The sequence below is a fragment of the Drosophila obscura genome, unplaced genomic scaffold, assembly GCF_018151105.1.
Source record: "Drosophila obscura isolate BZ-5 IFL unplaced genomic scaffold, ASM1815110v1 contig_186, whole genome shotgun sequence".
NCBI classification, from domain to species: Eukaryota; Metazoa; Arthropoda; class Insecta; order Diptera; family Drosophilidae; genus Drosophila; species Drosophila obscura.
In genome coordinates, this window is record NW_024542774.1 from 5,709,097 (window position 1) to 5,725,719 (window position 16,623).

At 46.0% G+C, this 16,623-nt stretch overlaps 1 protein-coding gene across 3 annotated transcripts; it reads left to right on the top strand.

Moving 5' to 3' along the window:
* Positions 1–507: 507 nt before the first annotated feature.
* LOC111078816 (caskin-2) lies at positions 508–16,356 on the top strand. 3 transcript variants are annotated; one of them, XM_022373681.2, is made up of 6 exons: positions 508–1,082; positions 8,060–9,056; positions 13,038–13,271; positions 13,448–13,717; positions 13,817–14,284; positions 14,341–16,356. In XM_022373681.2, the coding sequence occupies exons 2-6, from the start codon at positions 8,103–8,105 to the stop codon at positions 15,211–15,213; spliced, it is 2,799 nt and encodes a 932-aa protein (XP_022229373.2). In that variant the 5' UTR covers positions 508–1,082; positions 8,060–8,102; the 3' UTR covers positions 15,214–16,356. The 3 variants fall into 3 exon arrangements, with proteins under 3 accessions (XP_022229373.2, XP_022229375.2, XP_022229374.2); XM_022373682.2 differs by lacking the exon at positions 508–1,082 and adding an exon at positions 2,685–3,009; XM_022373683.2 differs by lacking the exon at positions 13,448–13,717.
* The last annotated feature ends 267 nt before the right edge of the window (positions 16,357–16,623 follow it).

A 16,623-nucleotide genomic window follows, 5' to 3' on the forward strand; every position in this document is an offset into this window, starting at 1 on the left:
TATGTAAATAATCCAATAAAAAGGACTTCTAAAAACTAACCAATCTCTAAAAAAATGTATGTATCTATCGGATAAAATTATTTGTTTACGGGGAGGGCCAACTATCTAGAATTAAGCATAGCTAGAATTGACGAATTTTATCACAGAATATCACGAAATGGCAGCAGGAATATCAACGTTGAATGTTTTGAAAACGAGACACATTCGATACTATGTCGTTTTAGTTTGAACCTTAATTATGTAAAAAAACCATTGAAACCTTTGGAACTTGTCCATTTTGAAAAAATTATTATCCACCTGTATTTGTTTACAAATTTGTCTTCGTATTTAGTAGCTAGCCAATCCAAACATATTGAGAAGCATCAACGTTGAAGTTTCGAAAAAAAATCATGATAGTCGCAAAACCAATAATTTAAAAAATAGCCTGGACTAGCAGTAATTTTATCGATAGGGCTCATCGATATATTGCCATCGATGGTCACACTGCCAACCACTTTTGTTTTTGTTTCTACGCGGAACGGAAGCGAATCCACGCTCCGCTGTGCAATGTTTGAAAAGCGATTGAAATTTGAAAATGCTTAGCACAAAAATTATCTGAAAGCTATTTAAATCACAGCAGTACTGCGTTTAAGTGTAAAGTGATGGACGGGCTCTTCCAAAGCCACGAAAAGTGAAGCCCAAATGGTGGGAAAGAAAATGGCGGAGTAAACAACTACAAAAGCTACAACGTAAGCAGCGCGCAGCTTAAAACCAAAAAGAAGAAACATTTTCGGCTGCTCGAAATTAATCTGGTTTTTATGTTTTACTTTGTGGCGCGCGCGTCGCAGACATAAAATAAAAGACGTCGGACCGTATCAGTGTATGTGCATGTGTGTGTGAGCGCGAGTGTTTGTTTGACCCCCCCTCTCCCTATTTCACCCGGTTTGTGTTTGTAGAAAATGTCATAAAAACGTGAAATTCATTAGGCGACAAACAACAGCAACAACAATTGTTTACATTTTCGCTGCGCCTGTAATTTATGACAAAAAAGAGAGATAATTAAAAGCTGGAAAAGAGTCTACTCTACGTTTGATTTGTTAAAAGTAAGTACTAGTATTTAAAGTCCCATTAACCAAAACTGTGCGTCGGCAACTCTGGCAGTGTTTACGTTTTGAAGCCGGGACACCTCGTCCTGCGCTGCCAGCGTCTGCGTCGACACCGCCATCTGTCATTTCCAGTTTTAGGGGTTGCCAGCTGTTCTCACCGTTTGATTGTGCGGCATCTTCCAGCATCTGCAGGAAATTGGGTTTCCGAAAAGAAAGGGAATAAATAAAACACGAAAACTGCAGCTGCAGCTGGTGTGCGGCTTATGTAATTAATAAACCAACACGTGTCTGCTGGCAGGGGTTGGGGTAGAGCTCTTCAGCGTCATGCTCGAGCGCCGCCGTCGTCTGGCGCGTGACAACTCTGGTTAACAATGGAATCGGGGGAGGAGTAGAACTTGACTGATTTGTAAAGTTTTCATTTAAATTTGCATAATTTATGTTAGTTTTTGAACAAAGCGCAATTAAATGTAAAATGCAGAGAGCGTTTTCGATGTCTTCTAAGCGGTCGTCGGACTTGAAGTCTTTTTTGTATGGCTCAGATTGCGCCATAAAACTCATATAAATCAATAGAAAGCGCAGTCCACTCACACTCACACAGAGACACATACCAGATCCCATAACTCACTTGCCATAATGAAACGAGTGAGAGCGAGAAAAAGCGAGGGATAGGAGGAGAGTCGCGCTCAACATGCAGAGATTTGTGTGGGAATCAAATGACTTGATGTCGTTGTCGCAACGAGCTCCAATGAAGTGTTAGAACTGTTGTTGGGAGAGGGGCAGCGCTAGTAACAGATTAACCAGAGAGAGAGAATACCAGAAAGAGAGCTAGAGAGGGCACTGCGCGCACGTCAAATGAATAAAGTTGCCGCTGGAGCCTTTTTTCAGCTTGAAGCTTAGCATAACTCTCACTCGCTCTGGCTCTCTGGTTATGGTTCTCTCTTTCTCTTATTGGCTTATGCAGCATGAAAAGTGGTTGACGAGCAGTCGGTGTGTGTGTGTTCGGTCCTATGTCTGTGTTTGTGTGTGGAGTTTTGTTTGCCTTTTTGTTGCTTCGTGTGGCACAGTGGGACGGACACATTTCGAAGATAATGGATTGGTAGTACCAACTTCAACTGGCATTTCTTGTCTTGTTAAATTCGCTCAAATTAATAATGGTCTATTCTAGCCTCTCTTCATTATTTGCCTCATTTTGACTCGACTTGTCCCACTGTGCCCACCGAATGAATGCATTTTCACCGTTTCCAATGGCAACCACAAAACCGCTTTGTAGCTCGTACTTTAGGGAATAAAACTCTTTGCTTCCCTTTCCCTTCTTTCTCTCCTTCTTCGCTGATATCTTTCATTCATTTATTAACAAACTAATTTGCCAGGCAACAACAAATTGCCTTGTGGAATTGTTATTGTTTCAATTGCAACAAATTGCCCCGTCAAGCCGCACATGAGAGAGTCCATAGCCGGAGAGGGAGAGAGAGAGAAGTTGCGCACAACCTGGCGCTCTCCCGCTCCGGTGCAACTTCGAGGACTCTAGCTCCAACTTGGCTTTTGGCCTGGCTTTGAATGCTGTTGGAGCCGCGTTTCAATACGCTTTGGCTTGCGGTCGTCGTCGGTCCCGTGCCGTGCCGCCTCCTCGGAACCTAAAATCTAAAAGCCAGCTAAATATTTTCCTGCTGCCTGCCGCTGTTTGATGCTACTGCTTTTTGGCCACACTTCGGTATACGCTCGCAGCTCTCGTTCGCGCGTGTGGTTGTGTATGTGTGTGTGTGTGTACATATACGTTTTCGTGTTGGCGTGAAAGAGATTTTTGCACAGAATTTTCTAGCGGAAAATCAATTGCAATTTAATTGAATTTGATGTTTAATGTGCATTTCCAGTGTCTTTTGTGTTAATCAATAAAAATTTTCAGCAAATTCAGCTTTTAACAATGGTAATTTCCCTGTTTTTTGCACAGTTGTTTTTGCGAACGAGCCCACGCATGTGTATGCATGTATGTATGTGCAATGGCGTAAAAGTGTGTGTGTGCGTAGTAGCCGCATTCGGTTTTTCGGCATAGTAATGGTGAGGAATTAGGGATGGTGAGCGGGGGGCCAAGGCGAGGCAAGTGCTTCAAAAGTCTCTAAAGTTCAATGTAGCTGTAAACGCTCAGCGGCTGCCCTCCATTATTCATTTCTCCTCCACCTACTCCTCCTCCTCCTCTTTCCCCCCCACCTTTCCTTATCTTCTTATGGCACTGCTTCTTCTCCGTCAATGTCTTGTAACTGCTTTTGTCTGCACTCATTGCTCGCCTTACAACTTGTTCGCGTTCCGTTTGCGCCTTCTTTGACCAAAAAAAAAAGAAGGAATTGATGGCCGCTTTTGGCTTGGTGTCTCTCTTTCTTTGGTTATACTCGTATTTCTTTTTCTCTTGTGTACGTGCTGTCAGCCTTATTTGGTCCGTCTCGTCTCTGCTGTCCGGGGACTCGGGACGGGACAGCCGGACAGTCCGACTGTGGGGCTGTGCCATATGCGCAACGCATTCGTTTGTCGTCTTCGTTTGCATTAACCGTTAAACTGCACGTAAGTTATCCGTGCACCCCTCCGCCCGTCCGCCCACACCTTCGACACATCTTCAGCGCTGCATTTTACTCCTACGAGCTTTTTCTTGTGTGTTGCTGTTTCTTTCATGCCCAAACAGACATAGCAGGGTAAGCCAGGGGTATATTTGATATGTGTGGAATCCAGAATGTGATTACTGGGGAAAGAGATGGACGAGCTATTTGAGAGTTCTATTCAAGAAGAAAATATTGCAAAGAGTAATATTTTCAACATTCAGAATGAGCTTCTCTTAAGGAAATATCTCTCCTGGTCGGACACATGGATTACTACCAATTTTTGTACTTCATTTCTTTGACTATATTCGTTAGCAACTAGCGTGGAGGCAGGGCTCTATTAAAAGGTGGCGACGACAAAACAAAAACTAATATTTTTTGAGAGTCCTTCAGAATGCAGAATAGATTATTGCAGGGTATTCTCGGTGCAGGAACTCGTGTTGTTAATGCATTTTGCCTCATATATGTATGTAGCTGTCATGGTACTGTTTTTGCCTGTTCTTGGCGTTTTCTGAAACCTGAAACAAAACGCAGAGACAGAGACAATGCACAGCCGACAACAGCAGCAGCAGCAACGACAACTCCCTTTTACAGGCAAAACAAGTTTGGGCTGCCTCTGGCCATGTATTGTTGCTGTTGTTGTTGCAGTTGCAAGATCAACATCTCTCGAGAGCTATCGACAGACTGTGGCAGCAAGAGGCACAGGGGGGGCACAGCACAGGGACAGAGGAAGGGGGCAAGTAAGCAGCATCATCGACACCATCTTTTGTGCAGTTCTGCTTTTTCTTCGGTTTTTTTTTATTTGACAAAATATTCTACTAAGTACGCTGCCTCTGCTTTCCCACAGACTGGGGCGTGGTAGACACGAAAAAACTTTGTCCATTGCATTTTTGGGACAAAATGAAGAAAATGAAGAGGGAAATATGGGAAACAGAGATAGGGATAGAGAGTGCGAGTGAGAGAAACAAAAGGCTTCAGCATGAACATGTCATATGCAAAGCACCCGCACCAGATGATAACGAAGAAGAGGCACAGAGTCGAACCAGCTTTTGTTGTCGATAATGAAGTGCTGGCCCAAAGGGCGGGGGGAAGTGTGGGGTGTAGGATGAAAGAGCCCTCCTTTATCTAACTGGCTGAATGACACCAGCACCAATACACACTCACATTTGCCCACCCACCCATACACACATGCATGCATGTATCTACACAGACAGTTGAGCACCGTTAATAAACATGAGATTGAGATGCGCCTCATTTGATTCCAGCCTGTGTCCCATCCGGTGGGAGGGAGGGAGGTTGGGTGGTCGTTGACTGGGCAACGAAACCAAGTCGATGATGATATGGTGGGTGCCCCCCTCTGGTGATGGTGATGGTGTGGTAGTGCTGGTGCTGGTGCCGGTCCGCCTCTTGTGATAGATTGGCCGTGTTACCGTTTGCCATTTTATTGCGCTCCATTTGGCCGATTACTCATGCCAGTAAACTTTAACGGTTCTCCCTGATACAATAGATGGGGAAAAAGGGGGAGAATGAGCAACTAAATGGGAAAATTAACGAAGATTAAATACGCTTTCGTCAGCTGTGTGTATAGAAGTTATTTTTAGTGTGCGTGATGTATTGATGAGTGTATGAATATTGCGTTGATGCGTACAATGATATCACTCTCTCGCTGCTTAGTGGTCAATTTGATCGATACACAGTGCGTGGATGTCTAACATATACTCAATTTATGTAAAGTTATGTAGATTAATACTTTGGTGAAATATAAGGTTACGTTTACTCTCTTTAGCTCAGCACTTAGAAGATATAGTATACATATTGTGGACCGCTTTTTTACTCTGCGTCCAGAATAAAATCCATGATATTATAGTAAAAATAATTTTAAATACGACAATAATAGTTTTATGCATATGATCTGCTCAAATGTAAGTGTATACAAATTGCTGTCACTCTGCTCTATCAGTTTATCTATCCCTTTTACAACCTCCCACCGCTCGCTTGCTCTCCTCTATCTCTATCTCGTTCTCTCTAAGTGGAGAGCATTGGCAGCCATAATTATTTTTAGTTGCTCAGCGTTTTTTGCTGCCAACTTCAAAACCGCAACTCCGCTTCATTGTACATTTATCAATACATAAATGTGTATGTATGTATGCACATATTTATGTATGTATGTACATATGGGTGGGAGCGAGTGTGACGACAACGACAATCAATAAATCTTTCAGCCGCTGCCCAATCCTCTACCGCTCCCTTACTCCCTCTCCTCCCCCGTTCTCTTAATATTTCCCTTTCTGTACGAGTATTTATGTATCGTACGTATATATTTATGTATGTATGGATGTATGTACATATTTCCCAACACCCAAAAAGGTCCCAAGCCTCCAATTGCATTTCCAATCAGTTTTTATGCTGCACACAGACAAAATTGTATACCATGTACGATGGGTACATTCGCTAAAGGGAAACTGTCCAAATGGAATCGATTTCGATAGCGACCATTCACTGTAGTATTTGTGAGCAAGTGTTATGCTCATTACAGGATTACTCACCCACCCACAAGAATGGCAATGTGGTGGGGAGCGACAACCCTGCTGTGTGTACAGTGGGCCATGTTCGCAATTAAACTTACAATCCAAACGACACAACAATGGCAACTCATAAAAATGTGGTTACAGGAGGGGGCTAAAGACAACATTTGAAAGAAAAATGCAGGAAAGCCGGCCACATGAAACGGTTCAACAACATCTGGCAGGGGAGTGTGGAACGATTGGTGCGGGCATGGAGTGTGGGTGGTAACAACAGAGACCGCATGCAACCCACATTCGTTGATATACTACCCTACTACGCCAACAACAGCAACAACAAGCACTCCAATGCAAGCGGCACTGCTCTGCTCTGCACTGCCACTGCCACTGCCCCTCTCTCTCTCTCTCCTGTGCGCGCTCTCACTTGCTCTCTTCGCGTGTCCTCGCTGGGGTTTCGGCTTTACTCTGACTGCAGTTTTTTTTTTCGGCACGTCGCATACATAAAAATTCATTAAAAGGCGGTGCCACCGGCTGCGGCGGAGCAGAGGTAAAGCTTGTAAATGAGATTTACTACTGCCACCGTTATTTGTTTTATCCGCTACGTTTTCTGCCTGCATTTCGCCTCCCACACACTCCCACGCAAAAAGAGCGGATTATGACACCTGCTTTTGTGCACTGCTTTCCGTACCAAGCAGGGCCGGGCCGGGCCGGGCCGTTCATCAGGCGGCACTTGATCGAACAGGTGGCTGCTGCTGTTATCGGCTCGGAATGTGTGTGTTGCCAGTGCACTTCTGATTACTTTGTAGTTGTTTCATTGTTTCGCAGGAAATTGCTGCTGCAGGAAGGCTTGTGTGCTGCTGTTGTTTATTATTTCCAAGTACTGGAAGTATTGTGGCTTTATGTCTCGCTCTTGCTGTTAATGACATGCTGAGGAGGAGAGATTGTTCGTGACTTTTTGCCAGATTTTACGGACGGAGGCTGCCCGGACCGTGCCCGTGCATTTTTCAAGTGTATTATGACGTTGCCGACTAGACAAGCAGCTGCCATGTCTGTACCATACCATACCCGCCCTGCCCCAAACCGCAAAGCGCAGTCAACGAACTTTGACACAGCTCGTGCCGGCCGCCTGCCCGAGCCCGAGCCCTTACCCTCGCCATCAGCCTCTCTCTCTCTCTCTCTGTCTCCCTAGGTGCATTTCTCTCTCAGTCTCTCTCTCTCTCTTCATCTTTTCTGCTTATTTCCTCGGCTATGTGTGTGTGTTTGTTTTTGGTGGTATCAAGGGCGTATTAGCTGCTTGCATTAAGAGAGAAGAGATTTTACCGCAAGATAGCAAGCAGTGCAGTGCAGTGCTCTAAGATCCCGAGTCTATTAAGCAGTGTTAGAACAGCTTGCCAAAAGAGAGTGCTGGGAAGAACACCACGTAGAGAGAGAACTCTAAGTTAAATTAACAGTTCTTTAGAATTAATTGGTAAAAATCTGACCTAGACAGGGTACTCTACATTCGAATACCTACTTTGTTGACATTTTTTTGTGAATGAAACTGGTAATACGATGCTGCGGCGTCTGCTACTTTCCCCCCTCGTGGGGCACAGAGTCGATAAATGTGGCGGCGGGGGGACTAGAAACTGGAGACTGCCCCAGTCTCATACGCAGACCCTGCCTCATCCCCATCGCCATCCCGACGAGAGCGGTTTATTGACTTGTGCCGCATCGCGTAAACACAGTGTGAGCCCTATTTTTAGAGATGCTGCCAGCACATCAAAATTTCTATGACCAATTATGCAGATTTCCTCATTTCTGGCACACACATCTGGCGGACACATTTTCTAACTGCAGTCTCCCTCTCTTTCTCTCGCTTTTTCCACAGGAGTCGGACAAAGTACGGCCCCGGGGGCCAGTAGAGGCCCATCATGCATCGTTCCCTCAAGCCGCATGCGTCCACGGCACAAGCTAAGAAGGTTCAACCGCCAACAATTCCTGGGGATCCGCTGCAGCAGCATCAGCAGCAGCATCACCAGCACTACCACCCACTCCAGCAGTTGCCTTCATCGCCCAGTGGAGGCAACCACCAGCCGCTGATACCGCTGTACCGGCTTAGCGGACCACTCCGCCACCACCACCAACAGCAGCAGCAGGCGGACGATGGGATCAGCATGAGTGGCAGCAGCATTGTCTCGTCGCCCTCGCTGGAAGAGGGCGGCTTCAATCTGCCGCGCGAGACGAGCGTGGCCCTGCGTATGAAGGATGAGGCGGGTGGTGCGCCCACAGCGGCCGTGACTCCGGCTCCACCGGCCGCCGGGAAAACCTCCGCCCCGCTGCCCAGCATTGTGCCATGCCCGCCGCCCGTTTTTTGTGCCACGTTGCGAGAACCGCTGACCCACAAGGCGGCGGTCTACTACCACCAGCAGCTAGCTCTGCAGGAGGATCAGGGCATCGATCTGACCCAGTCTCCGGGACGCGACTCGCCCGGCTCCTCGTCGGGATCGGCGGGCTCCGGTTCGCGGCACAGCACCGCCAGCCTGGACTCCGGTCGTGCCTCTTCCTACCTGACGGGAGTCTCCTCGTCGGGCGCCTCCATACGGGCCCCGCTTTCCTCACCCCGTTGCAGCTCCGTCAGCTCCTGCTCCATCGGCAGCGTGGACCGGCAGCGCAACGATGAGCTGATCATCGACTGGCTGATGGAGATGAAGCACGAGGAGTACGCCCAGCTGTTCATTGCCGCCGGCTACGACTTGCCCACGATCGCCCGCATGACCCCGGAGGATCTCACCGCCATTGGTATCAAGAATCCGCACCATCGCGAACGCATCAAGCAGCGCATCGACAAGCTGCAAGTGCTCGACAATCTGCCCCACTTTGTGCCGGTGAGTAGGAGGGAAATACATAAAATACGCCTATCTAATCGTTCGAACCAGTCCCTGGACTCGTGATGCCTGGAGAGAGTACAGAGATTCTCTGAATGTAAGGGGGTGTTGAATCAAGGTGATAGGCAGGGGAAATATGGATGGAATATTATGTCGTTACGTGCTTTAATCATTTGCATAGCAGACAGAGAGAACTGTCCACTGATTTTATCAACAATATCTGAATATAATACGTTCCGGTGTAGCTCTTACCAGTCACCTTGAGGAGAGCCACTGTCTTAGTCATATGATAATTTTTGCCACTATTGGCACTAATTGTGGATAGCTACGCCCTGCCCTGCCATAATCTGGCCTGCACGCCACTCCGCTCCAGACGGGCTCCCCTTCCGCTGATTGCTTGTTTAGTTGCCGGCTTATCTGAAATATTTCATTAAAAAAGCATTTGCAAAAAGCGAAAGAAACTTGTTTCCCACATGCGGTCCACACACCGCACCACTGCGATAAACTGAGGTAGAGACGGAGAGCGAAAAAGAGATGAAAAAGCACCGTCAGCGTTTATTTTTTCGTAGTTTTATTGTTAATGAAAGAATTTCATTTATTATGCGCACATTAATTCACATCAACAATTCATTAAAAACACGGCGAGCGAAGTATATAAATATACAAATTTTCTAATCCGCTCGTGTGGATTTCATTGTGGAATCTGGCGCCCATACCGGGTTGACATTAAGGTGAACTTGAAGTCGCAGCAGGTTGTGGATAATTGTTCGACGGATCGAAGCTGTTCATTAGCCCATAGATCTGACGGATCAAGGTTCCATTCGAGTGGCTACAATAATTGCCCACAAAGCCCATTTCCATTCAAAGCTGAATCTAAGCTAAATGTATGTAGAAATAATATATCTGAATGCCAATGCCAGGGGGTTAACACACTTTCAAGTGCACCAGAGGTGTCCAGATAAAACGATTGTGCATAGAATTGGCATGGCATGATATATCTTGTCGAACTAGGACTTTGGAATCCCATTTTTTTTTTTCCTATTGGAAACATATAGTTCCACACCGAAATAACAGCCACACCACAATAATAGTTGTTCGTACGTGACTTGAGTAGGGGCAAGCCATGGAGTCTTATCAGTATGCATTCCACATAGCACGGCGGGTATCAAGTCTATTTGCAAACCCTAAATGCACATAATATAACCGTGTTAACATCGCTCTTCAATACTAGATCCGAAACAGCTATTAAAACAGATCCAAGGCAATGTTAGGTCTCTCTGAAGAAGGTTGCCATTAATTAACAATGCACTCCACATGGCATCCACATGAGTCTGCCTGAGTTCCACATTAACACGGTGCATTCCAAGCGTGATTAACACCCATCGGCCATAATCTTCAACTTCAACTTCAACTGCATATTGTGTTGCGTTGGGTGTGCAGCCTCGACTGATTCACAGATTTCATCAGATTGCATGCAATGCTGCCCCTGCCCCTGCCCCTGCCCCTGCCCACTTGCTGCTAGTTGCAGCAGCAGCCCACCTGCAACCGCAAAACTGTTACAAATACCATTTATCGCATTTATCGATCCTTTATCCGAGCTCAAACTTGAGCCGCATTCCAGTCGATTCCAACTAATTACTCCTTTCTGCTATGCAATAACCTCCAGCATGGTTTTTCATTATCGCAGCAGTGCCTCCAATCTCTTAGGGGCAAATGATATGCTATGCTGATGCAATTTTCAAATAGAAATGACCTCAGCTTTTGTTTTGTTAACTCGCTGTTCGCTGTGTTTCTTTTATGACCGTTTTTTTGTATTTCAGTTGAAAAATGCTCCATGCCATAATATTTTACTATCCATGTAGAATTTTGCGCTGTTTTTTCTGTTTTGTTGTTTTTCTCGCTCTGGCTCTCTGGCACGGCTGTTTATATAACGCGCCGTGACTGTTTTCGCAAGTTTGCCAAGTTTCTGGTCGAGTTACCAACTGGCGTCGTCGTCTGAGTCTGCGTCTGCGTCCCCTGTTGACGTTGTTGTAGATACTTTATCGCCCCATTCCGATATTCGTTATTTGCTGATCTCGAAGCTCGGTGCTCGGTGCTCTGTGCTCGACTCTCTTTGTCTTTGGGGTGTGGTTGGTTGGGGAGTGAGGTGCGAGTACCTGTACCTGTACTTACATCATCATCCTACAACGACGGCGCACTGGAAATGAAAGTCGTCACTTATTTTTTGCAAAAAGTCACTACTCACAACCCTCGAGATGTGCCTGCTGCCCCTCATTAGCCGACATTCTACCAGCTTCTTCGCTTTCTTTTCACACACACACTTATTTTTATCTGTTGGCGAAAAAGGAAATAAAACGGAATACCTGAGAGAGATATACATAGCAGCGGGAAGGAACAAAGTTATTAAACGGTCGCCCCAATCTCCGTTTTGTTCAGAGAAACAGAAACCGCAATCAACGAACGACCTTGAGGGTCATAGAGGGGCTCTCTCGTTTCTTCTTTGGGGTCTGGGGTACCCGTTATTAGACACTCAAAATGGTATTTAGTTTTCGGCCTGACGTACTCTTTGCCTTAACTTTGCTTCTTTTTTTTCGCCCCGGTACGTACAGTTTGTTGTTGTTGTTGTTGTTGTTGTGGTTGGAAAACCTGTTTTTCGCCTGCGCTAATGATGGCCGACAGTCGGTCGGCTGCTGTTGTTGTTGTTGTTGGTGTTGCTGCTTTCTGGTATTGACGCTGGTGACGCTCCGGTGTTGCTGTGCTGTGCTGCGGGTCTCTCTGTGTGTCTGTTTAGTGTCATACCATATGCTACCTGCTAATGGATTTCGAAGAAGCCCCGCCACTGAACCAACCGAAAAAAAATACCCAAAAACCAAAAACCAAAATTGTAATTTAGATAAATATTTTGTTAAAGTCTTATAAAAATATTTGTTGGGAGATCTTCACTCAATTGGAATGGGGATAGGGGATTTCGATTAGCATATGAATAAACATGCATACATGCATATTTCTGGTAAAGTTTTGGTAGAAACATACATACAATACATAGATAAGTATGTTGCTTTACTATGTGCAGGGTTTTCTATGGTTTCTTTGGGGCTACAGAGAGTAGTACAGTACAGTACACAACTCAACTAAAATTGCTAAATACTCCCATTAAACGTCTTAAGTTCCTTTACATTTCCAAAACTGTTTCCAAACCCTTTCTATTCAAATATCCACAACCAAACGGCGACTCGCAGAATTCTTTCAATGGAAAGTACCCCAGACTCCTACCCTAGACCCCACCACCACGAAATCACACCATACTAGAGCAGCATCACAGAGAAACAAGAAAACATTTAATTAAATCGAAATCAACAGCAATTTAGCCGAAAGACCAAAAGAGCAGAGAGCTTGAAAAAGTTATTAACACATCATAGCGTTCGTGTACATATCGTATATCGTCGTATAAAGCAACAAAAATATCATATGTAGCTTTCCACGCATCAATGTTGATGATTTTCGACTGCTGCATTGGTGCTTCTTGGGGCATGTGTGTGCGTCTCTACGAGTCGCGACCCGTCTCGTCCATTGGAGCTGGCTCTCCTACTCGCTTGGCTACCGTTTAATGACGACAGCAACGAGTTTTGGCTTTTATTCATTTCTTTATGCCTGTGCTTTGACTCGATTTATGTCATATCTTATCAATTACAACTGATTAGAGCTGGAACGGCAACGACGACGCCGACGACGACGACGAACGCGATGGGGAACACATCATGGTAGACACCAGCAAAACACATAACCCATCCAATCCCCGCATCGTATCAGTGGGGTCTGAACTAGTTCATGGACAATTTGTAGCCGGGCTGATCTGTGTTCCCTTTCCTGACATGAATCAAATGTGATTAGCTCTGACAGAGGCGTGCGTTTGATTTGGAAAATTCATAAACCATAATGATTATGACCCTCCCTCCCATCTCCTCCCATTCCCCATTTCAGGGTTCTATCGAGGAATGGCTGCAGCTGTTGCGGCTGGAGGAGTACATACAGCCCCTGTTGGAGCAGAACTACAAGACGGTGCGCGATGTGACCCAAGTGACATGGGAGGATCTCGAGGATATTGGCATCGTCAAGCTGGGCCACCAGAAGAAGATCCTGCTGGCCATCAAGCGGGTCAAGGACATCATTAGCGGCAAATGGAATCCAGGCGGTGCCAATGCATACCAACAGCAGGTGAGACGCGTATACAGTGAATGGAAGGGGGGGCCGGTGTTCCACCTTAAAGGCAGAGCTGTCACGTCCTTTTCAGTATTTAATTTGATTATTGCTTAATTTAATTATTCTTTTATAATTTTACCTAATTTGATTTTCCATTTTGTATGATTTTGCCCTTGGTATCCGACGATCAGGAGTACCAGCGGAAGCCATGGCAATTTAATGTGCCCATACCAAGTACGCCATCCTATGTGCCAACCACTCGCGTCTCCTGGGACGACACGAAAATCTATGCCACCAGCAATGTGCTGAATGCCACTGCCCCTGCGGGCAGCCTGTGCCTGGGGCAGGGGAGCAGCAGTAGCGGCAGCGGCAGCTGCAGCAGCAGCAACAACGGAGATGCCTACTACTGCACGGGCAGCAATCACGAGTGTTGCTCGGGCAACGATGTGGTGCTCATTAAGGTGGGACCGACTGGGGTTTCTTTTGACAAACGCATGGCCTTGACCTTTCGAGTGCAACGTGAAACTAATTCCCCTTCGTCTCCTTCCGTCCTTCTGCAGGTACGTCAGCCACGTGGCAAGAGCCTGGAATCGCTGGAGGACATACACGACAACAGCACCCGCAGCCATTTGACCTTTAGCCATTACACGACCACGGACTACGGCCACTTTGGGCCACCCACAACGGCAGCGGCTGCCGCAGCCATGGCCGCTGCAGCCACGCTCCAGCAGCAGCACCACCATCAGCAACTGTTGCAACAGCAGCAGGCGGCGGCAGCCCGTTTACTGGGGAGCAATGCGGCAGCCATGGCCTGGCGGCGCTCCTACGACGACGGCGACATTACACCCACCAATGATGCCACACGGGAGCTGCTCTACGAGGAAGGTGGTGGCACATTGCCGCGGCAGCAGCGTGGAATCCTGCAGAGAGCCGTGCTGAACACGATGCCACCCTTGGAGCATCATCACTATATGAATGCGGCGGCGGCAGCCGAGTACGGGGCAGCCAGCGGCGGCGAAGGAGGAGCGGTAAGTGGGCATTGGAACATCCCGACCAGATGATTGTTACATGTTGTTTCTTGCAGAACTATCTAAGTGGCAGCCCGTTGAGTGGAAAGAAGATTGCACCAGAGCCGCCCCGACGGCACTGCAGCATACGCAACTCCCGCACGCTGAGCGGAGAGGGAGGTGCAGCCGGCTCAGTCCAACAGCCCCAGCAACAGGCAGTGGGCTCCCAACAGCAGCAGCAGCAGCAGGCGCAACAAATGTTCTACTGGCAGCAACAGCAGGCAGCGGCCGCAGCAGCCGCGGCAGCGGGCAGCCAACAGCCGATCTATGCGAACTATGCCACCATACAGCAGACCACGGCGGAGATACACTGCGAGAAATACCACGACAATAAGTCCACTTCCAGTATCGATTCGATTGACACGATACCGTTTGCCAACGAGAACACGGGCACGATCAAGCAGCGGCAGTTGAACCGGCAAGAGTTGGGACAGGCCAGTGCAGGCGCCACAACCCTTCCCGGCAGCCATCCACCCCACCTGCACTCCTCCAGCTCCAGTTCCAGCTCCTCCTCAACCAACACTATTGCCAACATTGCGCACTCGTTCCACTCGCTCAAATCTTCGAGTTCGCTACACGACGCTACTCTGGCGCGGAGCGAGAGCATGGGCAGCACGGCCAGCGGAGGCAGTGCCCTGCATCTGCGCTCCCCCACCCTGGACGCAGGCGCAGGAGGGGGATCGTCAGCGTCAATGCCAGCGTGCGGCGGCGGTGGCGGCGGCGATGCAATGGCTTCGCCCGAGACAGCTGCCCCAGTGACGAGTGTGCCGCCGAAGGTGTCGGTGAATGTGCTGAACGATATTGGCAACATGCTGGCCAATCTCACGGACGAGCTGGACGCCATGCTCGAGGAGGAGAAGCGTGTGGGCCTCAACATTGACAGTGAATGAGCGGAGCGAATAAATATAATTAGCAGTTTCCTTATGATTCAACACAATCAACACTCCAATCAAACATCAACAAATCGTAGTGTAGCTGAATTTTTGGGTAGAACTTGTGACGTGTTGTGTCCCTTTGATGTGTTTTATGTACTTTAAGTTTAAATTGTTTTACACAATTTTCATTGTTTTTTTTTTTTTATACAAATCTGCGTATGAAGAAGGATCGTACCCCATTGTGGGGCGGGGAATAAGAAAAACTAAAACTTATGGATGAGATATGTATACTTTTGTACTTTCCCCTTTCTATGAATGTTGTTAACAAAAACGAAATAATGGATATATCTAGACGGAACGATGAATCAAGCGCAAAATGCATATATGCAGACCTTGCATAGTTAATATCTAGCGTAAAATATATAAATCGATATATAAATAAATATTTAAACGAAAACATTTATATGGGCAAGTATTTAGTGGTTTTGATACTATATACTGCAGCAAAGGCAACAAATGAACCACAAGGCACACACTTAAACACACACAAATCATAGAAAAGAAAGAACTACTACTACGAAATCCCCTTCAGACAATTACAAATTGCATTTATCAGTCATTTTTTTAAATTTAATTATTGACATAACGAGTATGTTCAATTTTTGTTGAAAACAGCAGCCCGCACAGACATTCTTCTGTTTCGTTATGATTACAACTGAAATCAAACTATATAAAGTGAATGTATAATTAAGTGTTATTCCATACAAAGTAAAAAGATGCATTATATAAAATATAAATCTTATATTAGCGTTATATTAAGCAAAAGAATGAGACAAACCCCAAGCGAAAAGGTTTGGAAGAAGAGCAGAGAAATTGGGGAAGACGAATTGATCTTTATAAATTATGTTTACTGCGGGCATGAGTGCTGAATAGCATTTAGAATTCCAATGAATCGCCTTCTTTTCATCATTATAATTTACTTAAATAAAAATGTTGTAGCAAACAAATCTATCTTTTGAGTTGTATTCTTATACGTTTTCGGTTTTCTATTTTCTGTTAATGGCGCGGAGTGAAAAATTAGTTGTGTGCGCATATCATTAGTAAATGGAAATTGAGTATTCGACTTATAAACGCATATAAAGAAACGTAAACGAAATACAAAAAAAAAAAATACAAATCACAAACATGTAAAGCACATAATGGGCTAAAGAAAAACAAAATATGATGAAAGTCAAGAAATAAAGTAACATTTCATAGTAAACTAATCCAGGAGGTGTCTATTTTTTTTTTAAATGTTTCGGTCCTTTGGCAAGGGAAGCTAACAAAATCGGCTCTAACAAGTGTGGAGATGGATACAGAGCACCACCTGTCGTCGATTTTTGTAGCAACATTTAAAAAAGTTGCGCAACAATCATTAACAAAAAG

What these genes read in the sequence shown, in the direction of transcription:
- LOC111078816 (XM_022373681.2), top strand. Translation starts at nt 8,103, where the DNA reads ATGCATCGTTCCCTCAAGCCGCATGCGTCCACGGCACAAGCTAAGAAG. An exon ending in ATCTGCCCCACTTTGTGCCG is followed by an intron (nt 9,057 to 13,037) that starts GTGAGTAGGAGG and finishes TCCCCATTTCAG; the next exon opens with GGTTCTATCGAGGAATGGCT. An exon ending in ACGATGTGGTGCTCATTAAG is followed by an intron (nt 13,718 to 13,816) that starts GTGGGACCGACT and finishes GTCCTTCTGCAG; the next exon opens with GTACGTCAGCCACGTGGCAA.